The 21,171-nt window shown below is 39.7% G+C and overlaps 1 protein-coding gene across 2 annotated transcripts; it reads right to left on the bottom strand.

Annotated features, from left to right (window-relative positions):
* Positions 1-390: 390 nt before the first annotated feature.
* Positions 391-20,054, bottom strand: RSPH3 (radial spoke head 3; the record flags this gene model as incomplete). Of its 2 annotated transcripts, XM_082634201.1 has the most annotated exons (8): positions 397-1,069; positions 1,484-1,570; positions 4,277-4,439; positions 6,016-6,219; positions 7,571-7,716; positions 9,279-9,420; positions 14,936-15,023; positions 19,546-20,054. In XM_082634201.1, 8 exons carry the CDS (start codon positions 20,052-20,054, stop codon positions 756-758), a joined length of 1,653 nt encoding a protein of 550 aa, XP_082490327.1. In that variant the 3' UTR covers positions 397-755. The 2 variants fall into 2 exon arrangements, with proteins under 2 accessions (XP_082490328.1, XP_082490327.1); XM_082634202.1 differs by lacking the exons at positions 7,571-7,716; positions 9,279-9,420 and having other exon boundaries at positions 391-1,069.
* Positions 20,055-21,171: the final 1,117 nt, after the last annotated feature.

Genomic DNA, 21,171 nt, shown 5'->3' with positions numbered 1-21,171 from the left:
ACAAACCCGTGTCCCCTGCATCGGCAGGCGGACTCTCAACCACTGCGCCACCAGGGAAGCCCCTGCCTGAAATTTTTTAATAGCAGGAATGTGAAAAAATAGATGAGAGCATATTACTAATTCATAGAATCCCTTGAGCATTACTTGAATATTGAAGATTGAAGGGGTAACTATCTGTTTAAGTTTATACAAATATGGGTATACTTCTTGGTCTTTGCAAGGAGAGAGCACTATAGCTTTCAGTTACCCAACATTTAGGGATTCTTGGTTAGAGTAAGTTAAACAGTTTTTCTGCAGAGAAGAAAAGCTCAATGGCTGTCAGCACTGATATCTAACATTAAACAGCATACTTACTAAAAAAAGAACTAAACCACAAAACTAAGGGAAAATATATTAGCTATATATAGTGGTAATGGGAACAGTAAGTAAAAATATATTAGCTACACAGTGGCGATGGAAGGATAAGGAAAAATACATTCATTAGTTATACATACTGGTAATGGGAAGCTTGTAATTAGACATAATTCTCATTAGAGTTATAATATAGCTTCTAAATAGTCTACTATTAAATAAAGTTTCATTTTAAAAATTAGTTTTATTATTTCAACGTATTTGATTCGCTCAGTCCATTAGACAGGAGCACATGTTGACTAAACACAACCTAATGCATAACCTGAGGGGACTCGCGCATCATTACCTGATTGCCTGCAATGCTGACTGGCTGCTGATGGGTTCCACGGCTCTGAAGCTCCCCTCTATTGCAACAGTTCTTCACTACTGAAGGACTTCCTCATTTCTGTTTGCTCATCCTCTTGTTCCATAAGCTTCCTTTCTTGGGATGACACTCTCTCCATATACCTTGCATCATACGGTGTTCTTTGCAGGGAGTCTCTGTCTGGAAGTGGTCTCTGTGCCTGTGATGGACCATGATCCTGGAATTCGTAGCCCAACAGTGGATGTCTCATTCCTCCAGGACCATTGAGCCCATCCTCAGGTTTCAGAGAAGAGTGCTTGTCCTCCTTACGCTCATACAGACTCAGTCGTTTCTCAACCACCTCACGAATCAACACTGAAAAATTATATGTGCAGAAATCACTGTGATTTTTCGTATTTTAGTAGTTATAATGCTGACTTACAGATGAGTACAAAATATTCACCAGCCCTCGTCCCTTCCCTGTATCATGACCTTTTATATAAAGTCAACATACTTACCTTCTGTGCCACTTAATGCACTAAATATGCATTATATTCAATGCCCGTTTTAACAGAATATAATTTATAAAGTAATGACAGAAGATATTAATTCTGATCAAATTATAAAAGAACCAAAATTAATACTGAGGGCAAAAATATGTATCTTTGTTAATATAAACGATATACTGAAAATTTAAAAACCAAAACTTTAAAATATCTTTCTTCTATATATTCTTTCTACTGAAAAATTTCAGAGATGACTTTCCAATAATAAAATAAAAGAACTTACTGTCAACCACTGTTCTTCCAACCATGCTGCACTCCATGGTTTTGACAACTTCATTCATCAGCCATGGAAGGAATCCTATCTCAATATCTGTAATTTAAAAAGTTAACTTCATTAAGCAATTTTTAGGAATCATTATAGATTGGAAAAATTTGTGCTTTCCCCCTAATGTTACAGATACATCAATATTGTTTTCTTATTATAAAATGTCAAATAGACTTATACAGCATCACTTTTGTGGTTACCACATTCTCTATATATCTTCTGGTCCATTTCCGTTCAATTGCAGTAGAAACAGTATTTTTAGAACTATGAGCCCTTCCTTGGAGTCAAAGCTGTTAGAACTGACTTTATAGGTGCAACGTGAGATGAATCAAGGAGGCGGGGGGTGGAAGCAGGGGGTGTGGAACTGGGAGCAGAACTCCAATCCAAATGCAATGCAAAGCCAGGACTGAGCAATGATGGCACCTCCACCTGAAGCCCAGCTGAAGCCTGGGGACGACAGTAGATGATCAAGATTCAGAGGTAAGGGTCAGAGGGCATCTAAGAAGGCCATGTAGAAATGGGTCGGAAACGAGGTGTTTCCATTAGTGATAAATTTGTTCAAACTGAAATGGAAATCTACTCTATGGTGTAAGCCTTTAAAAAATATGGTCCCTGGGCTTCCCTGGTGGCACAGTGGTTGAGTGTCCCCCTGCCGATGCAGGGGACGCGGGTTCGTGCCGCGGTCCGGGAAGATCCCACGTGCCGCGGAGCGGCTGGGCCCGTGAGCTATGGCCGCTGAGCCTGAGCGTCCGGAGCCTGTGCTCTGCAACGGGAGAGGCCACAACAGTGAGAGGCCTGCGTACCGCAAAAAAAAAAAAAAAAAAAAAAAAAAAGGTCCCTTACAATATACATTTTAATGTTTTAAAATGGCTTTTTTGGGGGACTTTTCTGGAGGTCCAGTGGTTAAGACTCTGCACTTAAACTGCAGGGGGCACAGGTTCAACCCCTGTTTGGGGAACTACGATCCCACATGCCGTGCGGCATGGCCAACAAAAAAGAAAAGGCTTTTTTGGGGGGCAGGCATCTAATTGTTATTTTTCAATGGGTGACAAGAGAGAGTGTGATAGAATATATATTCACTACTATAGTCTTAATCTGAAGCATGAATCTCCTTTGCAAGCTTTTTTATTTATTTATTTATTTTATTTTTGGCTGTGTTTGGTCTCCGTTTCTGTGCGAGGGCTTTCTCTAGTTGCGGCAAGTGGGGGCCACTCTTCATCGCGGTGCGCGGGCCTCTCACTACTGCGGCCTCTCTAATTGCCGAGCACAGGCTACAGACGCGCAGGCTCAGTAGTTGTGGCTCACGGGCCTAATTGCTCCGCGGCATGTGGGATCTTCCCAGACCAGGACTCGAACCCGTGTCCTCCGCATTGGCAGGCAGATTCCCAACCACTGCGCCACTAGGGAATTCCCCTTTGCAAGCTTTTAAATGATCTATAACTGACTTTTCCAGCAACCCATGAATGCAGAAAAGGTTGCTGGCCTCTGTGACTAAAGCAAGAGGCCCAGCTGGACTCCGGGAAGCTGGCAGCATGGCAAGGGCACTGGACCTGGAGTCAGAGTCCCAGTCAGTCCAGGCCTAAGCACCCCCCGAGTGTCCAAGAGCAATTCAAGTTCTCTGAGCTTCAGTTTCTATTTCTGAAAAATGGGACTTAATCTGCCGTACTCCCTCCTTCACAGCCCTTTCGGATGGGCCAAATGGTATCACGTGTGAAAAACACAACAAAAATTGCAAAGTACAATAGAAATATAAACTAATAATATTTGTCTGTAACCTGACCCTTATGTATTGAATTGAGTGTGTCATCGGTGAAAACTGACATTGCTAATATCTGCCCTCAGCCAGTATTAGCCCTTTGAAATAGGACCTGTGTACAAAGCAACATGGATGTAAGTGCTTTTGAACCCGAGGAAGGAGGGCGGCAGTGAGAAAGTGCCATCTCTTCCCCTCCGTTTGGCCACACTAAGCTGAGGAGAGTGGCTCTGAGGGGATGCTGGGGGATGGCTAACAGGTACAGGTTCTATCAAAGCTGAGATCAGGTTGGTTTGGTTGTTGTTGAAGCCTCCAACTCTTAATACAGTGCCTGGGATAGTATAAACACCTCATTACATAACCTCACTAGCTGTCCCCAAAGAGATTTTGATTGGAATAGGAAGTCTACTGAGAAAAACTTAGCGACAACTACTTACACATATAGATTACATATACAATTGACCCTTGAAGGACGTGGCGGTTGGGGCTGCTGACCGCAGGCACAGCCAAACATCTGCGTATGACTTCACAGGCAGACCTCTGTATCTGCAGGTCTGCATCTGCGGCTTCAACCAACCACGGGCCGTACTATGCTGCAGTACGTGTTGGGTGAAAAAAGTCCGTGTTTAAGTTTTATTTACATTATGACGTTTAGCTCCTAAATAATCCTCGTGTCACACAGGAGGAGACTGAAGGTCATCAAGCTAGTTAATGATAAAACTGGGATTCAAGCTCAGGTTTTTGACATCAAGTCCATATTTCTTTCTACTATCCAATGTTGTTTCTCAATGAAAGTAAACATCCTAAAATCAAGATCTTTATAATGCACCTCTTACTAGTAACAGTTCTTTCTTAAAACAAATTGATTGTAATTGATTTTAAAATTTGTTTCAGAGATAGAAAGATTCCAATTCAAAATAAAAATGGGCACGCGATAAATCCGAACCATGAAGAGGATGCTTATTGTGACAGTTAGTCTAACAAAGACCTCCACAGACCTCTTTCAACAGGATCATAAAAGTAGCCACCATCCCTGAGGCTGCTGAAAACAGAAGGGAGAAGGTCGGCCAGGTAACGCTGTGCAAACGCTTGGGCGGCGATTTTCTGTGCAGTCTCGTTATGCTTGTGGACCACTTGCCACTGCTGTTGCTTACGACGTTCCTGCCCAGAGAAAAATGCCACCACAGGTGGTTATTCAGCTATTACGTCTTCCCCAAATACTGATTCTAGTGAGCGGAAGAATTTGGACTTATATTTGTATCCAAAAGTGAACAGCGAGGTGTCTATTACCAGTTCATGTTTTTCGTCAAGATTTTAATGAATTTCAACAGCTAGGTAGGTACTGAATTCAGAGGAGATGAAGCTTAAGGTAAAATTTGTTTCCTGATCCATTTTCAAGTAAAATAATTTCAAGATATACATGTTTGACTGTATGGCTGATATCAAAGCATAATAATAGTTATATGTATTTTTAATTAGTATTTTAAAGTATTGCTGATATGAAAATTACAGTTGCTTAGACATCTTTGATTAAAAACTTGGGCCAATAAATTACCTCATTTGTAATGATTCTTTGAGTTCATAAAGTTCAGAAAATTATAAAACCTCTTTTTGTTTTTGTTGCTTCTTGTAGCTCATATGAAATCTGTGAAGCTAATGAACTATTCTCTATCCCTATGTACAAGTGGGAACATTAATATATTTTCTAATTAAATCTATTTTCAAAGTTTAAGCAAATATAAATCTAGATGATTTGTAGACTTCATTTTTAAAAATATATTTCCTAACAGTAAATCAACAAATTTAACTATTTTTTGATAAAGTCTCCACCAATTATTTCAACAAAGCTAATTCTGTCAGTGTTCATTTTATAATTGTGAGCAAATAATCGTGCATTTGCACAATCTTTACCATCAGCCCCATGCTCTTTACACAATTAATTATTCACTTTGGAGGAGAACTGAAAGTCCATTTGACTAGGTTTTGGGTAGAATATCCCGACAACTAAGCTATTCTGTGTGGTAAGCTAGACTCTTTGAGCCCTTTCAGGTGTTTGGGAACTCTCATCATTTATCCAGCCAGTGTTTAATACAGGGTGACAGTTATTGCCAAACCCAGACAGACTCTTATCTAAAGATTACTGAGCCTCGTGCTTCCTAACTAGAGGTTTCTGGTATATTTTAAAAATTGGATCCTAAAACTTTTTTTATTAAAGGTTCTAAAAACCTATAATCTAGGGAAATATTCTATAAAGACCCAAGTATAAATATTTTATAAAGACCCAAGTAGTAGACTCTACAGATGTGGAGCAAGGCTCACCACAGAGAAGAAGATCCAGAATTCTAGGCAGACCCTCTGCTTCTTACCACCCACCTACCCAAAGATACTCCACTTTTTCCTGCCACCTTCTCTGCCACTGACTTGGGGCAAATTGACGTTCTTTCTTTCTCTAGCACTCTTGATATTTAAGAGTGCCTTTCACTGGAACATATGTAATTTAAATTGTTACATTTAGGAACTTTGGGAACTCTGTGTAGGTACATTTATGTAAACTGGAATTTAAAAACGTAATTCAGTCCAGGAAAGATCTGTGATCTACAGGAGAGAGCTGAGCAACAATTACTACAGGTCTTTTCTATATGTTGGCAAAGATCTTTAGCTCTGTTCATACTACATGTGATTTTGAGCATAGTCTATTAAATAACCAAAATCTAAGAGAGAAACTAAAATTCTGTACTTTTTCCTCTCGGTGTCGTCTCTCTCGCTCTTCAAGTCGCTGAACTTCGGCAAGCTCGACGTTGCGTAACTCCTCATGTGCGCGCTGACGGGCCTGCAGGTTCGCCAACTCTTCTTCTTCCATTACTTCCAGAAGAGACTGCTCAATGGTCTTTCCCACCAAAACTTCTAACATTGGTTTAACTTCAAGGTCAAAGTCAAAGAGCTTAAACACACAAAACAAAGCAAGTTTAAAATTGTAATCATGAACCAAAGGCTCAGTGAAAAAATATCCAGAAGAGTAGCAATAACAGGATACTATTTATTGAGTGTCTTCTGTGTGCCAGACACCGTGCTGGTGTTTTATTTATGGTTTCTAATCCTCAAAATAGCCCAAAGGGCACACAAGCTGTTCACAAGCAAAAAATGATTGAGTCAAAGTTATAAAAAGACCTATGCAATCATCAGAATGAACCTCGATACTCAACAATTTTCAGATCAAACTCTGAAACCCAAGGGAAATATCCGTCTTTCTTATTCTCTGCCTTTTCTGCTCAATTTTTACTGGTTGTTTTGATAACGGTTTGAAGAACAAAGGAACAAGAATAATGGATATTTTGGTAATTCATCTCTAGGATTTCGAGGCAAATATATCCTTCTATGTAGATTATGAAAACTTACTTTATTTCCCAATTTCAATGACAGTACTTTCAAGTTCCTTTGAATCTTAAATCTCACTGAAGTCATTATGTATATAAGGATTGCCTTCTCTTCTTCAATTTCATAAACTGGCCTATTTATGCATTCCACACTGATATGAAAATGTAATTATTTTAGGATTATTTTCCTAACATAGATTATCTTCATAAAATTTATGTAATCTACAAGGAACAGTGGAACTTTTTATACCAGAGATATTACTTTTCTTTATTTGGTACAAATCTACCTTATATTCATACATTAAGCAAGTATGCAAACACACAAAAATTAAATATGTAAATATTCTGAAGACATTTCTAAAAATTTTTATTTCTGAACAGCAAAGAGGGAAAATGAGATCATGGTATTTAAAAACATGCAGACCTACTAGAGAATGGACTTGAGGATACGGGGAGGGGGAAGGGTAAGGTGGGACAAAGCGAGAGAGTGGCATGGACATATATACACTACCAAACGTAAAATAGCTAGCTAGTGGGAAGCAGCCGCATAGCACAGGGAGATCAGCTCGGTGCTTTGTGACCACCTAGAGGGGTGGGATAGGGAGGGTGGGAGGGAGGGAGATGCAAGAAGAGATATGGGGACATATGTATATGTATAACTGATTCACTTTGTTATAAAGCAGAAACTGACACATCATTGTAAAGCAATTATACTCTAATAAAGATGTTAAAAAAATAATTAAAAAAATAATATTTCTGGGTAGCTCAGGATAAAACTATTATAGATAAATTTGGAAAGAAATGCAGTAAGTAGAATCTTCTTGACTGTGAAGTGGTTTGTATTCATGTTAAGCTTTTAACTAAACCTAACTAACTATGTATAAAGAAGATAGAGGGAAGTCCAATAATGTACTATACCTCTCCTTCTAGAATTTGGGTGGCCACATCTTTGCCAGTTTTGGCAGGAATAAAGAGCGGTGTTGGTGGTTTGTCCAAAAATGCATCTGTTTGGCATTCCATATCAACTTCTATTACGCGGTCAGCAATTTCTTCAAGGTATAATTCTAAGAGAACACCATATACACTGAGTTTGAAATTCTGGTCTATTTCAAGTATTTGAAACTACAGTCCCTTCAAAATAGAATTGAATGGATCAGAAAACAAGTCTTGGAATAAAAGTACTCAAATGTGGGGTTCAATTCACATAGTGTACTAAGCGTTTTTATAATATTTGGAAGACTATAGAGTCACTCAGGCTAGAACATTAATTAAATGTTGAGAAAGCACTGAGCTTTGTATTTGAAAACAGAACTAAAGAAGAGCATGAAACCATAGACGTACGTAAGACACAAAGTATAACACAGGATGCAAAGTTAACAATCCATTTATTAAACGAGTCCTAAGAGAGTCAACTTATAAAGATTTGAAAATTCCTGGTTATTTAAAAAAACTATGCACCATGTCACTGTGTTACTTGATGTTCCCTCTAGCCTACATATTATAAACAGACATATGAAACCAAATTTCACCTTAGGAATAATATATGTGGCAAGGGCAGTATGGTATCATGCAAAGAACATGAGAACCGGAGTCAGATGTTGAACACAGAACCTAGCCAAATTACATCCTCTTTGGGCCTCAGTTTCTTCATGTGTAAAAGGGATCATAATTATCAGTCACATGGAGTCTTCATAATAATAAAGGAGATACATAGGAAAAAGACCTGGTATAGTCTCTGAGATATAAGAAATACTCAACAAAAAGTACCTGCTATTCCATCATTTAATATTCTGATGGTGTAAATAAACACTAAAATTTAGCTCTCTCAGAATTACAGCTATGTTGGCTAATCACAGACATATACTCATTCTAGACTTGGCCACAACGTAGGGAAAAAACACGGAATGGTCCTCTTCCTTTCATCCTTATTATCCAGAAATATCTCAGATGAATCCACTCACCATCTTGGCAGGGTGCAAGGTGAATGCCAAGTAGTTACACTGGTCCAAGGAGAACACCAAGTATTGTTTGACTATCAAGATTCTGTCAACAACACAGCTAGGCCCTATAGGTGTAGGTAAGCCTCCACAGTTGACAACAGTCAAACAAGCAGGAAAAGCCTGGCACTAGCCTAGGAGAGCCCCCATGGCCCTGGGGAGTATGCAAAGCGAATGGAGAACAAAAGGAGGGACAAGAAGAGGCCATGGTGAGAGAAGTGGGCGACTCAGATCTAAATGGGTTTACTCCCCTCAAAAGACAAAACATCAAAATAAAACTAGATTGCTGTCCTCTCCTGTTGGTCCAACACTGATTCATGTTGGGCTATAAAAAATAAGAAATAATGCCAGTTTGAGAATAGAATATGTGAAAAGGGCTAAGAGAGAACTTAATTTGGTCATTAAATTCTTTTTTCAAAAACCCCATCTCATACTTTCAGCCATACCCAATATAATAATAATATATAGTCTATGAGTTTGTTTAATGAAGGGACTTCTCCTACCATGTGACTGGGGAAGTACTGGACAGCATAACAGATACATAAATAATATAAAGGCCAAATAAAATGAACTGACATAGAAAACCAAGCACACCCAGGAGCCACCACGCCAATGGCGGGCCCACATACCTGTCTGCACATCTACATGCTTTCTGCCTTCCACGGGTTCAGGCGTTCGTGGTCTGAGCTGTTCTTGGGCTCGTTTTTTGGCAAGAGCCCTCCTCTTAGCCTGCTGCTGTCTCTGAATCTCTGCAGGATCGGGCTGCCCAGGCTGAGTGACAGAAAAGGCTTCTAAAATTTAGAAAGTATTTCTCAAAACATATAGGACTGCTGTTCCAAAAGTGATTCCTGGATGGTATAAAAGCATCTGTCATAGAATGCCTCCTGATTATCAGTGACTTGATGATTAAAAATTTATTTGAACTTTGGTAATTACAAAGGTATCTGACAAAACATATAAAGTAACTTCAATTTATGACTTAAGTAAAATGGGTGCAGAATCCCATCGAATAAATTGTTTCTCCTCATTCAAGGATTTTTACCATGAACTCCTCTGGTGCCTAGTAAACCGATACAACCATTCAGTCACAGTAAATTTTAATGTGTAGTTAAGAAATTGAAAAGCGCTCAAATTTTTAAAAAATCTGATTTCATGGACAGAATTTCCTTAAAAGATATATTAGCTCACAAAGAAAATATCCTCAGTCCGAACGAAGCCTGTCCAAGTGCACAAAATAATAGCTGACTAAGGGATTAAAAGTATAATTATTCACAGTAGTTCTGCAATATGTGGCAGTCCTTGATTTCATATCCATATCTAATTTTGTAGTCCTTCTCTATAGCTAACTTGTCTTATCTCAAGGTAAATATGAAAAGAAAAGGAGAAATATAAAAGTACTTTACATGAAAATTTTTAATATTTAAAATTAGACTTCTAAAAGCATTTTAATTGAAATGAAATTGTAGTTTTTTTGAAAAGAAAAAAGAAAATTACCTATAACCCCATCTTCCTAATACAATGGTTATTGCTATTTAAATGCATACAGTTTTTTTGAAGTTGTGGTGATACCATACATTTTATACAGTTTTCCTAACTTAACACTACCTATCGTAAATTTTCCCCATATTCACATTATATAGTGGAAAGAAGAGCATTGGCTCTGAAGCTCAAATTCCAACTCCTTAATTTATTAATTACTAGGATTAGTAAAGCTTGGACTAATAACCCACATTTTCAGATATTCAGTTTTCTCATCTGTACAATGGGAATAATATCTGTTAAGTTTTAGATTATAAGGAACAAATCAGATGATAATGTAACAAGTCTAACACAATACCTGTCATAGAATAGTTCTTCCCTTACATAGTTATCATTTCCTTTTATTATAAAATAACCACCAAAAAGAAAGAAATATCTTTACCAAATATCTTTACCAAAAAGAAAGAAATATCATCTACAGTTTTGTTTTTCTAATATAATTACTAATATCATTTTGGGATAATTCAATGGAGGACTTTTCCTTTGTATAACATGTATATTCTATATTATTATAAATATCATGCTTGATTTATTTCTATTTTTTTAATGTAATTATAAATGTCAGCCTTGAAAGATTTAGGGTAACAGAAATACAACAAGTTCATTTTAGAAATGCATTGCCTAACTTAACTGTTTCAGATCTAGTTATAATCTCTTTTTAAAAAAGTTTTATTTTGAAATAATTCACAGAAATTTGCAAAAACTGTACATAGCGTCCTGTGTATGCTTCACCCAGCTTCTTTCAATGGTGACATTTTATACAATTATAACAAAATACCAAAATCAGGAAATTAACATGTAAGATGTTAACAGATCTTACTCGGTTTTCACAATTTTTACAGGCATTGATTTGTGTCTGTGTATATTATTCTATGTGATTTTATATATAGATTTGTGTAACCACTACCACAATAAAGATAGAGACCTATCTCATTGCCCCAGAGGAGCCTCTTTTATATTTCTCCAAGTCCCACCTTCAATTCTGTTCTCCATCTCTAGATTTTGTCTTTTTAAGAATGTTATATATAAGGAATCATTCAGAATGTAACCTTTTGAGATTGCCTTTTTTTACTAAGCATAATGTCCTTGAGGTCCACCCAGGTTGTTACCTGTATCAATAGTTCATTCCTTTTTTAAAAAAATTTATGTATTTAATTTATTTATTTTTGGCTGGGTTGGGTCTTCGCTGCTGCACTCTGGCTTTCTCTAGTTGCTGCGAGCAGGGGCTACTCTTCGTTGCAGTGCACGGGCTTCTCACTGCAGTGGCTTCTCTTGTTGCAGAGCACGGGCTCTAGGCACATGGGCTTTGGTAGTTGCAGCACATGGGCTCAGTAGTTGTGGCTCATGGACTCTAGAACGCAGGCTCAGTAGTTGTGGCTCACGGGGCTAGTTGCTCCGCGGCATGTGGGATCTTCCCAGACCAGGGCTTGAACCTGTGTTCCCTGCATTGGCAGGCGGATTCTTAACCACTGCACCACCACGGAAGCCCTCATGGCCTTTTGTTAGTAGTACTTGATTGCATGGATGTACCAGGTTTGTTTAACCATTTACCTACTGAAAGACACTTGGTTTTTTCCAGTTTTTTGGCTATTATGAATAAAGCTGCTATGAGTGTTCATTTGTGAACAGGTTAATATGTGAACATATGTTCCCATTTCTCTGGGATAAATGTCTAAGAGTTCAATTGTGGACTTGAATGGTAAGTGCTTGTTCCGTTTTTATAGGCAGCCACTCAACGATTTTCTAGGGTCAATGTACCATTTTACATTTCAAACTGCAATCTACCAGAGCTCCATTGCTCTACATCCTCACAAGCACTTCATCTCACTATTATTTTAAAAGTTTAGCTTTTCTAACAGGTGTGTAGTTACATCATTGTGGTTTTAATTTGTATTTCTCTAATTTGTATTTCCCTAATCTTGGTTTCAAGACTTTTTTTGTGTTTTGCTTTTGGAAGTTTGATTTTGATGTGTCTTGGTGAAAATTTGAAGGTTTATGCCTTTTGTCAAACTTGTTGAATTTTCAGGCACGATTTCTTTGAGTATTTTTTCAAATCCCACACTTTTCCTCCTTTCCAGGGACTGAATTTAGATATTTTATAACGTAATTTAGATATTTTGTTATTGTTCCTCAGATCTCTGAGGCTTTTTTGGGGGCAGGGGTCTATTTTCTACTTGTTCTTCAGGCCAGGTAATTCCATTGATTTGTTTCTGTATTGACTGATTGTTTCCTATGTCATCTCCAATAAGTCCATCTGAGAGGTTTTTATTTTGGTTATTGTATTTTTCAGTTCTATATTTTCCATTTGGTTCATGTTAATATTGTCTATTTCTTTGCAAAGATTTTCTATTTTTTTCCATTTGTTTCAAGAAAGTTCATAATTGTTCATTTTTGATTGAAGTATTTTTATGATGACTGCTTTAAAAGTCTTGTCAGGTTACTCCTACATCTGAGTCATCTTGGTGTTGTCACCTCTTGATTGATTTTTCTCATTCAAGTTGTGACTGCCCTGGTTCTTGGTACAATTGAGTGATTTTTAAATTGTATTCTGGACATTTTGGGTATTATGTTGTGAGACTATGGGTCTTAACCGTTTTAGCAGGAAGTCACCCCTTTTGTTTTAGTGCACAGGTGTGAGTGGAGAGGGAAGTTTACCACCAGGCAGTGAAAGCAGGATGCCAACCTGCATCACCTCACTGGTGCCAGGTGGGGGTGATAGTTCAGCTCCTTGCTATGCTCCACTGACACTAGTGTTGGAGTGCAGGGGAGTTGGGTTCTGGGTAGCACTGCCTCTTACTACCTTGTTCCTCCTTGTTGCTGCCAGGTAGGGTTGAAAATTCAGCTCCCTCCTGGCTCGGCTGATGCCACCCCAGAAAAAGTAGGAGATCCATTTATACCATCTCTTACCACCTCACTGCCCCTGGGTGAGGGTGGCACTTCAGCCTCCTGCTCTGCCCTTGTTGATACCAACTCCATGGATGAATCAGAGGACTGATTCGTATTGTTGCTGTCACGTGGAGATCACGTGATATTAAAAGGTCCAGCTCTCCACCTTAGCCTCACCAATGGCCATGCGGAGGGGCAGGGCGGTTTATCCACTGGTGTGTGGCTGGAGGAGGGGTACTATGGTAAGAAGGTTTCTGTTCCACGAGGCCACCCTCTATCTTTGGATAGAGGGAGCAGGTTTTCTTAGGGCGTGCCAGGTTCCAGAGTGGTCATGGCTGCAGGTTGCAGGCTTCTCTGGCACTCTGGGATATGCGAGAGGCAAAAAGAAAACCCACGGACTCACTGCCATGTTGTTCAAGCCCAGAGGTCCCTAGCCAGTCCACTTTCTTCTTTCCACCTTTCAGAATCTTCCTATGTTTGTGGTGCGACATCCAGGGTGTTTTAGTTGTAAGAGGAGGAATAGGAAGGAATTGGTGAATTCCTACTGGTCTGGAACTGGAAGTCTGAGTATACTTTTAAAGTGAGGTGTTGATGAACTGACTAAAGAACTAAAAAAAAAAAAATGTACCAAATCATCATAATTTTTTTTTTAAAATAGGACCGAAAAAGCAGTGATTCTCCATTCTACTCTTGTTCGAGGTCTGGCAGTACTCATCGCTACTGCCACAAGAAAAGGCTGGAACGTGTCTATATCACATGTTTGAGCTATTGTTTCTAAATGCTGGCCCCTAAACTGGCTGTACCAGAATGGCCCAGGGAAGTTTATTAATACTACATACCCCTGTGTCTAACTTTTGGAGGTTCTAATGCAGTAGATGCATGGTATGCTGAAGCATATATACTTTTGAGTTTTCTAGGTGATTTTGATATATGCTGATTCAGAATGTCTAACATCCCATACATCCCATGTGGTGTTAAGCATTTATATGTCAAAGAGTGTTTACAAGTTAACTATATTTCATTTCTGTGCCAAGAAATCATTCTTTTTTTAAATTAAATTTAATTTTTTTAATACAGCAGGTTCTTATTAGTTATCTATTTTATACATATTAGTGCACATATGTCAATCCCCAAGAAATCATTCTTAATATCACACTACATCTTACTCATCTCTGTATCCTACATACCCAGCACAGGACTTAAAACTCAATAAATATTTGTTGAGTGAACTAAAGAAAAGAAGCATAATTCAGACTTTTTGATTAAATAATGATAACAGTATTGGAGCATGAGATAATTTAAACAAACCTAAATATATTAGACCAGTGCTACTGAAAGTGTGGTCCTCAGACTCGTGTTGTCTGTGAGCTATTTGAACTGGTCTATAACAATTTAATTACAGAAATTGAGAGTAAGCATTTGGAAACTTTTAGAATAGATCTCCACAGTTCTATTAACCTAGTAAAAAATTGGGGTTTGTATTTTTTAAAATACTTTTAATTGTGGTAAAATAACATAAAATTTACCATCTTAACCATTTTTAAGTGCACAGTTCAGTGGCATTAACTACATTCACATTGTGCAACCGTCACCACCATCCATCTCCAGAACTCTTTTCATCTTGTAAAACTGAAACTCCGTACCCGTTAAATAACTACTCCCTATTCCCCCATCCCTGGCAACCACTATCTGGCTTGTATTTTGCATGTCTTTTTTTAAAATTTCATTTTTCTAGCAATTCATCTTTATTTTATTTCATAAATGTGTTAGTCTATAACAGATTAGAAATTAAAAGAAAGAAACAAAAATTGGTCCTTCACCGCATGAACGCTCTGTGTTAGACTATTCACATTATACTTACCAGTGGTACTGTCTGCAGAGCATAAGTGTTGCCTCGGATCACCCTTCTGTCATACATTATGTTTCCGTAACGCATAGGTTCTTCAGCTCTGTAAAAAAGCAAATTCTAAATAATGACTGTAATAGAGTATTGGTATCTGTCAATTCATTTTTTAAAATTGAAGTATACTTGATTTACAGTGTTGTGTTAGTTTCAGGTGTACAGCAAAGTGATTCAATTATACATATAAATATTTTTTCAGATTCTTTTCCATTATAAGGTATTACAAGATACTGAATGTAGTTCCCTGCTATATAGTAGGTCCTTGCTATTTATCTATTTTATATATAGTAATGTGTATCTGTTAACCCCAAATTCCCAATTTATTCCTCTCCCCCCTTTCCCCTTTGGTAATCATAAGTTTGTTTTCTATGTCTGTGAGTCTATTTCTGTTCTGTTAATAAGTTCAATTATATCACTTCTTTAGATTCCACATATAAGTGATGTCATATTTGTCTTTGTCTGAAGTCAACTCATTTTTAATAGGATTTAGAAATGAAAATATTTTCATTTAAGATGAAAATATTTTATTTTTATTTTTTTAGCACAGTCCATAAAGTAAGGAGACAAATGGCTGCCATTTATGGAATGTTTATTATAAAGCCAGGCGCTTCACAGGTATTATTTATTGCTCACAATAAGCTTCAAGTTGGGAATGATGGTTGCCATTTGACTGAAGAGGAAGTAGACCCAGAAAGGAATCTGACCAAGGTTACTTAGCTAGTGAGAGATGGAGCTAGATTTAGGATGTAAATCTGTTAGACTACTTAACAAACCTGAAAAGAGCCCAGGTGAAATGGGGCTTGCTCTAAAGGACTGAAAAAATTTTGATTCCAGAATTGAAAAGTTACATTAATAGAATCAGGCTTTAAAAATGTTAAATTTATTATTGTTCTTTAACCTCAAAGATATTTTAAAATGATATTTAAAAAATATTAATAAAATTTTAACTTCAGAGGTCAGAATGATCAATAGTGAAAAATACACAGCTGATATTTTCATTTGAAATTCTTTAAACGATATGCCATTTGTGGCTATGAAACCAAATAGCGACCTATACCAATAACAGCACTCTCTCAGAAATGATTCTGTTAGGGGTAGTAAATTGCTTGTTTATCACATACTGAAACCACTGCTGGATAGCCTGACATCATATTACTTAAAACCCAGACATGCTTCACTGCTCATCTTACTTGACTCCTGGACAGTGTTCAGCTCAGCAGGCCACTTCCCCACTGAAGTACTCTCCATCCCAGGCCTCCCTGATACCACCATATTATTCTGAATGCTCTTCTGCTTTTTCTCTGACTCCTTTCTCAGCCAGGTGTTTGCTATTTCCCCCCACCGGAGAATTTCCTCATGATTCAGCCTTCTCTTGTCCTGAGTTGACCTCATCCACTCTCAAGGCTTCACTTAATGTCCATATACCTAAAACTCCCAATTTTATCTTTAGCTCAGAACTCTCCTCTGAGCTCCAGACTGTACAGCCAGTTGACATGCCTGATGACATCTCACTCAAAAGTCTCAAAGGCAACCTCAAAATTGAACTAATTATCATTTTCCCACTCCAACTTGTTACTTCTGTAGTGTTCTCTATTACATTAAATGGTACTACTAACCACCCAATTGGTTTAGAAGCCTGGGAGTCATCCATGACTCTTCCCTCTTCCCCATTTTCTACAACCAGCAAATCCTATTGATTCTACCCCCCAAATCTTTCTGGCATCCATCCACTGCTCACTGCCACCACTATCGTTTACTGGGACTGTTGCAGAAGTCTCTTAACTGTCTCTTAACAGCATTTCTATCCACTGTAGCCAGTGATCTTTCAGAATGGAAAAATCCAAACATAATGCTTACTTGATTAAAGCCTCCTAGTGCTAATCAAAAGTGATAGTGAGGATAAATTTTGGTTTTGTTTTTATGATATCAAAGACAAAAAGAAAAAAATCCATAACACCTATTGCTGGAGAGGATGTGGGAAAAAGGGTATGTTTAAACATTTCTGGAGGAAAGATATTTTGTTCCATTTGTCTGTATTAAAGAAACACATGACTTAACAATCCCACCCTGGGAATCTGCCTCATAGATTTAAAAAAGCCAGTACAGGGGCTTCCCTGGTGGCGCAGTGGTTGAGAGTCCGCCTGCCAATGCAGGGGACACGGGTTTGTGCCCCGGTCCGGGAAGATCCCACATGCCGCGGAGCGGCTGGGCCCGTGTGCCATGGCCGCTGAGCCTGCGCGTCCGGAGCCTGTGCTCCGCAACAGGAGAGGCCACAACAGTGAGAGGCCCACATACCGCAAAAAAAAAAAAAAAAAAAAAAAAAAAAAAAAAAAGCCAGTACATAAGGCTATTTACTGAAACTTCCTTCTTTGTGGTAAAAACTTGAAGTGAACTGAATATCTATCAATAGTGGAAAATTTTAATAACGTATGGTATCAGGGGATATCATGCTGCTATTAAAAACAATTGGAGGAATTTCCACAAAGAATTAAGTGAGTGAAGGAAGATGTTGAGAATTGTGTATGTTACCATTGCTATGAAGTAAAGCCCTTGTAGCTGTGTATCTGTATGTATATATTTATACACGTGTACATAAACATGTGAACCTGGAGAAAAGTACAAAAGTATTCATTCAAAGTCTTTAACATGGTTTGGGGGCAGGAGAGGGAGAGTAGGTTTGCAAGGGAAGGGGCTGGGGAATAAAGCTGTACTAAGAAACCCACAGGCATGAGTGATAGGATAATTATTAAAAGATTAGATATGTATGTGCATGTATACATAAAGAAATTAGGGAAAAAAGGAATTAGAGCTTATAAAATGGGGGGGGGGAGCCAACTGCAGATTACTTTGGAAATAAACCTTCTATACATATGTGCATATGCTCCTGTATGTGTGAACAAGCAAGGAGGCGTGGAAGAATAAGATTTTTTTAAAAATTTATTTATTTTGGCTGCATTGGGTCTTCTTTGCTGTGCGCAGGCTTTCTCTAGTCGTGGCGAGCGGGGGGCTACTCTTCGTTGCGGTGCGCGGGCTTCTCATTGTGGTGGCTTCTCTTGCTGCGGAGCACGGGCTCTAGGCGCGCAGGCTTCAGTAGTTTTGGTGTGTGGACTCACTAGTTGTGGCTCACGGGCTCTCGAGCGCAGGCTCAGTAGTTGTGGCGCACGGGCTTACCTGCTCCGCGGCATGTGGGATCTTCCCGGACCAGGGGAAGATCGAACCCATGTCCCCTGCTTTGGCAGGTGGATTCTTCACCACTGCGCCACCAGGGAAGCCCAAGGTTGTTAAATTTGGTTACAACAAGAAAGTGGGAGTAGAGGTCGGTGGGAGATAATTAACTCTGCCTTTATTCCCCCTTATTTTGTATTTCTCATTTGCTTCAACAAGCATATATTACTTTTATAAATTGAAAATTACCAATAAGGATAATTTTAAACTGAAAAATCAGACTCCTTTGATTTGAAAAATAAAAGAACTCCTTCCAAAGGCTTGAATCAACAGATTACTTGAATATACCAATCAACTAACTCTATAAAAAAAAAAAGAAATTGTTCCTAATGAACCACCATTGATTCTTATTTCAACTGTTGGTGTGATTTAATAGGAAGGATTTGTAAGCAACTACTTAAAGGCACCAGGAAGTATTTCTCAGAGGAGTCCCTTTTAAAATTGAATCCTTTTATAATATAAATAATTTAAATTTTCTTGTTTTGGTTTTCTTAAAGTGGTAGACATTTCTTATAAAAGAAGTCTTTATTGTCAGAATAAGATAATTATGAATTTAGACTCTGTTTGAAATAAGCATCAAGAGCTACACTGCTCCTGTTCAGTCGTTAATTCAGCAATTTGTGTTGAGTGCTATGTGTCAGGCACAGTCTTAAGTGAACAAAAGTCACAAAGGTTCCTGTTTGCATGGAGCCTGCATTCTTGGAAAGGTCTGCTGATTCTAAAATTTGAGGCTTACGGCAAGAACTTTAAGAGAACCATAACATTTCACGCCCTTTCCAAATATGGATATTTGAATATTTGCAAAGACTGATGAATGTAAAAGTACAATTTGGGGTCCAGCATGTTAGCATAACCTGATTCCTGCCCAAAGACTGCTGTGGAAACAGCTTTAGTTGGCTCCCATTTTGGACACGCTATTGCGTGTGACACCTTTTTACCTCAGTTTCTTCATTTGCATAATGGAGTTATAGACCAAGTTCACAGCACTGGGGACTACGTAAGAAAATGTCTGTAAATGCCCCTAGGAGGTGCTTGCATGGCACATAGTCGGCCAACAATAAACATCAGTTGACTCAAACTTAGTGAAATAAGTCGGTTCCGTCCACATGTTATCAATCATGCCAGCATCATCATCAGTAAGAGTTAACTAATGCCCTTTCTTGCTTCAGTTCTCCACACCACGGGAGAGTTCTTTAGGGGAGGAAATTTTATATTTCGCAGAGTGTAGAGAAGGGAAAGCAGCATAGGCAGGTTTTGCCAGGGCGAAGGGGCCGCGGCCCCGGGACGTGTGTGTGTGGGGGGGGGGTTGTGGAGACCACAGAGGGGTTGGTTGGCTCACTCACGGCTGCATCTGGTTGTCCCGGTAACGGCGGCGCTGGCAAGGCAGGGCCCGGGGCCGGCTGGTGTAGGTGTAGGTGGCCATGGCCGGAGAGGCGCGGTCCGTCAACGTGCAGGCCACGCCCAGGGTCAGACCGCTTCGCTTTCGGTGAAGCTTGGCTTCGAAGCAGGTGGCCACGAAAGTGTCGTGGGAGCCGGAGAGATGCACGTAGTGCCAAGGGCAGGGATTCCGCGACGCAAGGAGAGGCGGCAAGAAGGGAAGCGGGCGGGACAGGAAGTTGCCAGGGCAGGAGGTGGGAGCTACACTCGGCTTACTCGGTGCAGCACTGAGCCCGCCGGCGCCACCCGCGCCGGTTGCCCAGCAACCAAGCGTTCCGGCTGGAAGCGGGACCTCAGGGAAGTTCCTGCTGGCGGGTTTCCGGGGGAGAACAGTGCGCCGGGGCACTTCCGGCTCTTGACTCCGCCCACCCAAGCCTACCTTGTAGATGCACCTGTGCGTGAAGGAGCCGGGCATGGCGATCCCCCGCGGAGGCTTGAGGAGGACGGCGGCGGTCCCCGGCCCGACTTTTGAGTGTAGCTTTGCGGGGCCTGTGTTGGCGCCGTTCTCCCAGGCCTCGTTCCTTGGGGGCCGCCCTCGGCTGCTTCTCCCGGCACTGACGCCGCGCCTCTACTCCGGGCTGTCCACCTACGATCGCACACGCGTGGCACCCGGGCTCCTAGCTCTGTTACGGGCCAGGGCCGGGCAAGGGCTTCCCTGGTGCCTCCCAGCACCGCCACCTCTCCCGCCCCAGGGGCCGCCTGCCGCCGTCCTCCGCAGCTGGTCTGTATTTTCCGCCTTCTCTGCTTACCGCTCTGTTGCTAGTCCTTCAAGAGACCCTCGGGCGCACGGAGCGTGAAGGCCTGCCCCACCGACGTCTCATTTTGGGAAAGGGTGGGCACTTTCTTGAGTCTTTTAGGCCCCCTTTGCCCTGAAGAATGAAGCATCATGGGGTGAGTCTGCCCTCAGAAACGCAATGGATTGGTTTTAGTATTGGCAATGTAAAAATATTGGTTTGTGTAAGTGAAGTTTAGGCATCCCTGAGTGATCGGTTATTTGCATTTGCGTTTGCGTTCTTCAATTCAGTTAAGTGCTGTGTGGATTTAAATCCAGGTTCTGCAATGTACTAGCCCTGTAACCTCTGGCAAGGTAATGTTTTTGTGCTTCATCTTGCTAATTTGCAAAATAGGGGTAATAGAATTTATCTCTTAAGAGTTTGTCATGAGGATTAAAAGAGTTAAGTGTAAAATACGTAGAACTGTATCTAGTAAATGATAAGGCGTTCTATTAAGATCGAGATCCCTCCTGTGCTTTGAAGCTTATGGTCTAAAGCAGATGTAGGCATTGTATAAGCACTAACATAAAGGTATATGGTAAATGCTAGAGGTAAAAACACTGGATGAAGATTTTAGGTCTGATCTCTTAATTTTGAGGTGGTTTCTGAATGGGCCAAAGGAGAAAGTGACATTTAAATTGAGTTCGATGTGCGTAGAAACAGATGGACTAGAAGTGGGGGGCTAGAGAAAGAAACGAGTTAAAGATCACTCTAAGGGTTTTGATTAAACGTTGGACATTGTGTAGAAAAAAATGCAGA

This window comes from Mesoplodon mirus, assembly GCF_964341445.2.
Source record: "Mesoplodon mirus genome assembly, chromosome: 10".
In the NCBI taxonomy this organism is placed as follows: Eukaryota; Metazoa; Chordata; class Mammalia; order Artiodactyla; family Ziphiidae; genus Mesoplodon; species Mesoplodon mirus.
This window is presented reverse-complemented; position numbering and strand designations above follow the sequence as displayed.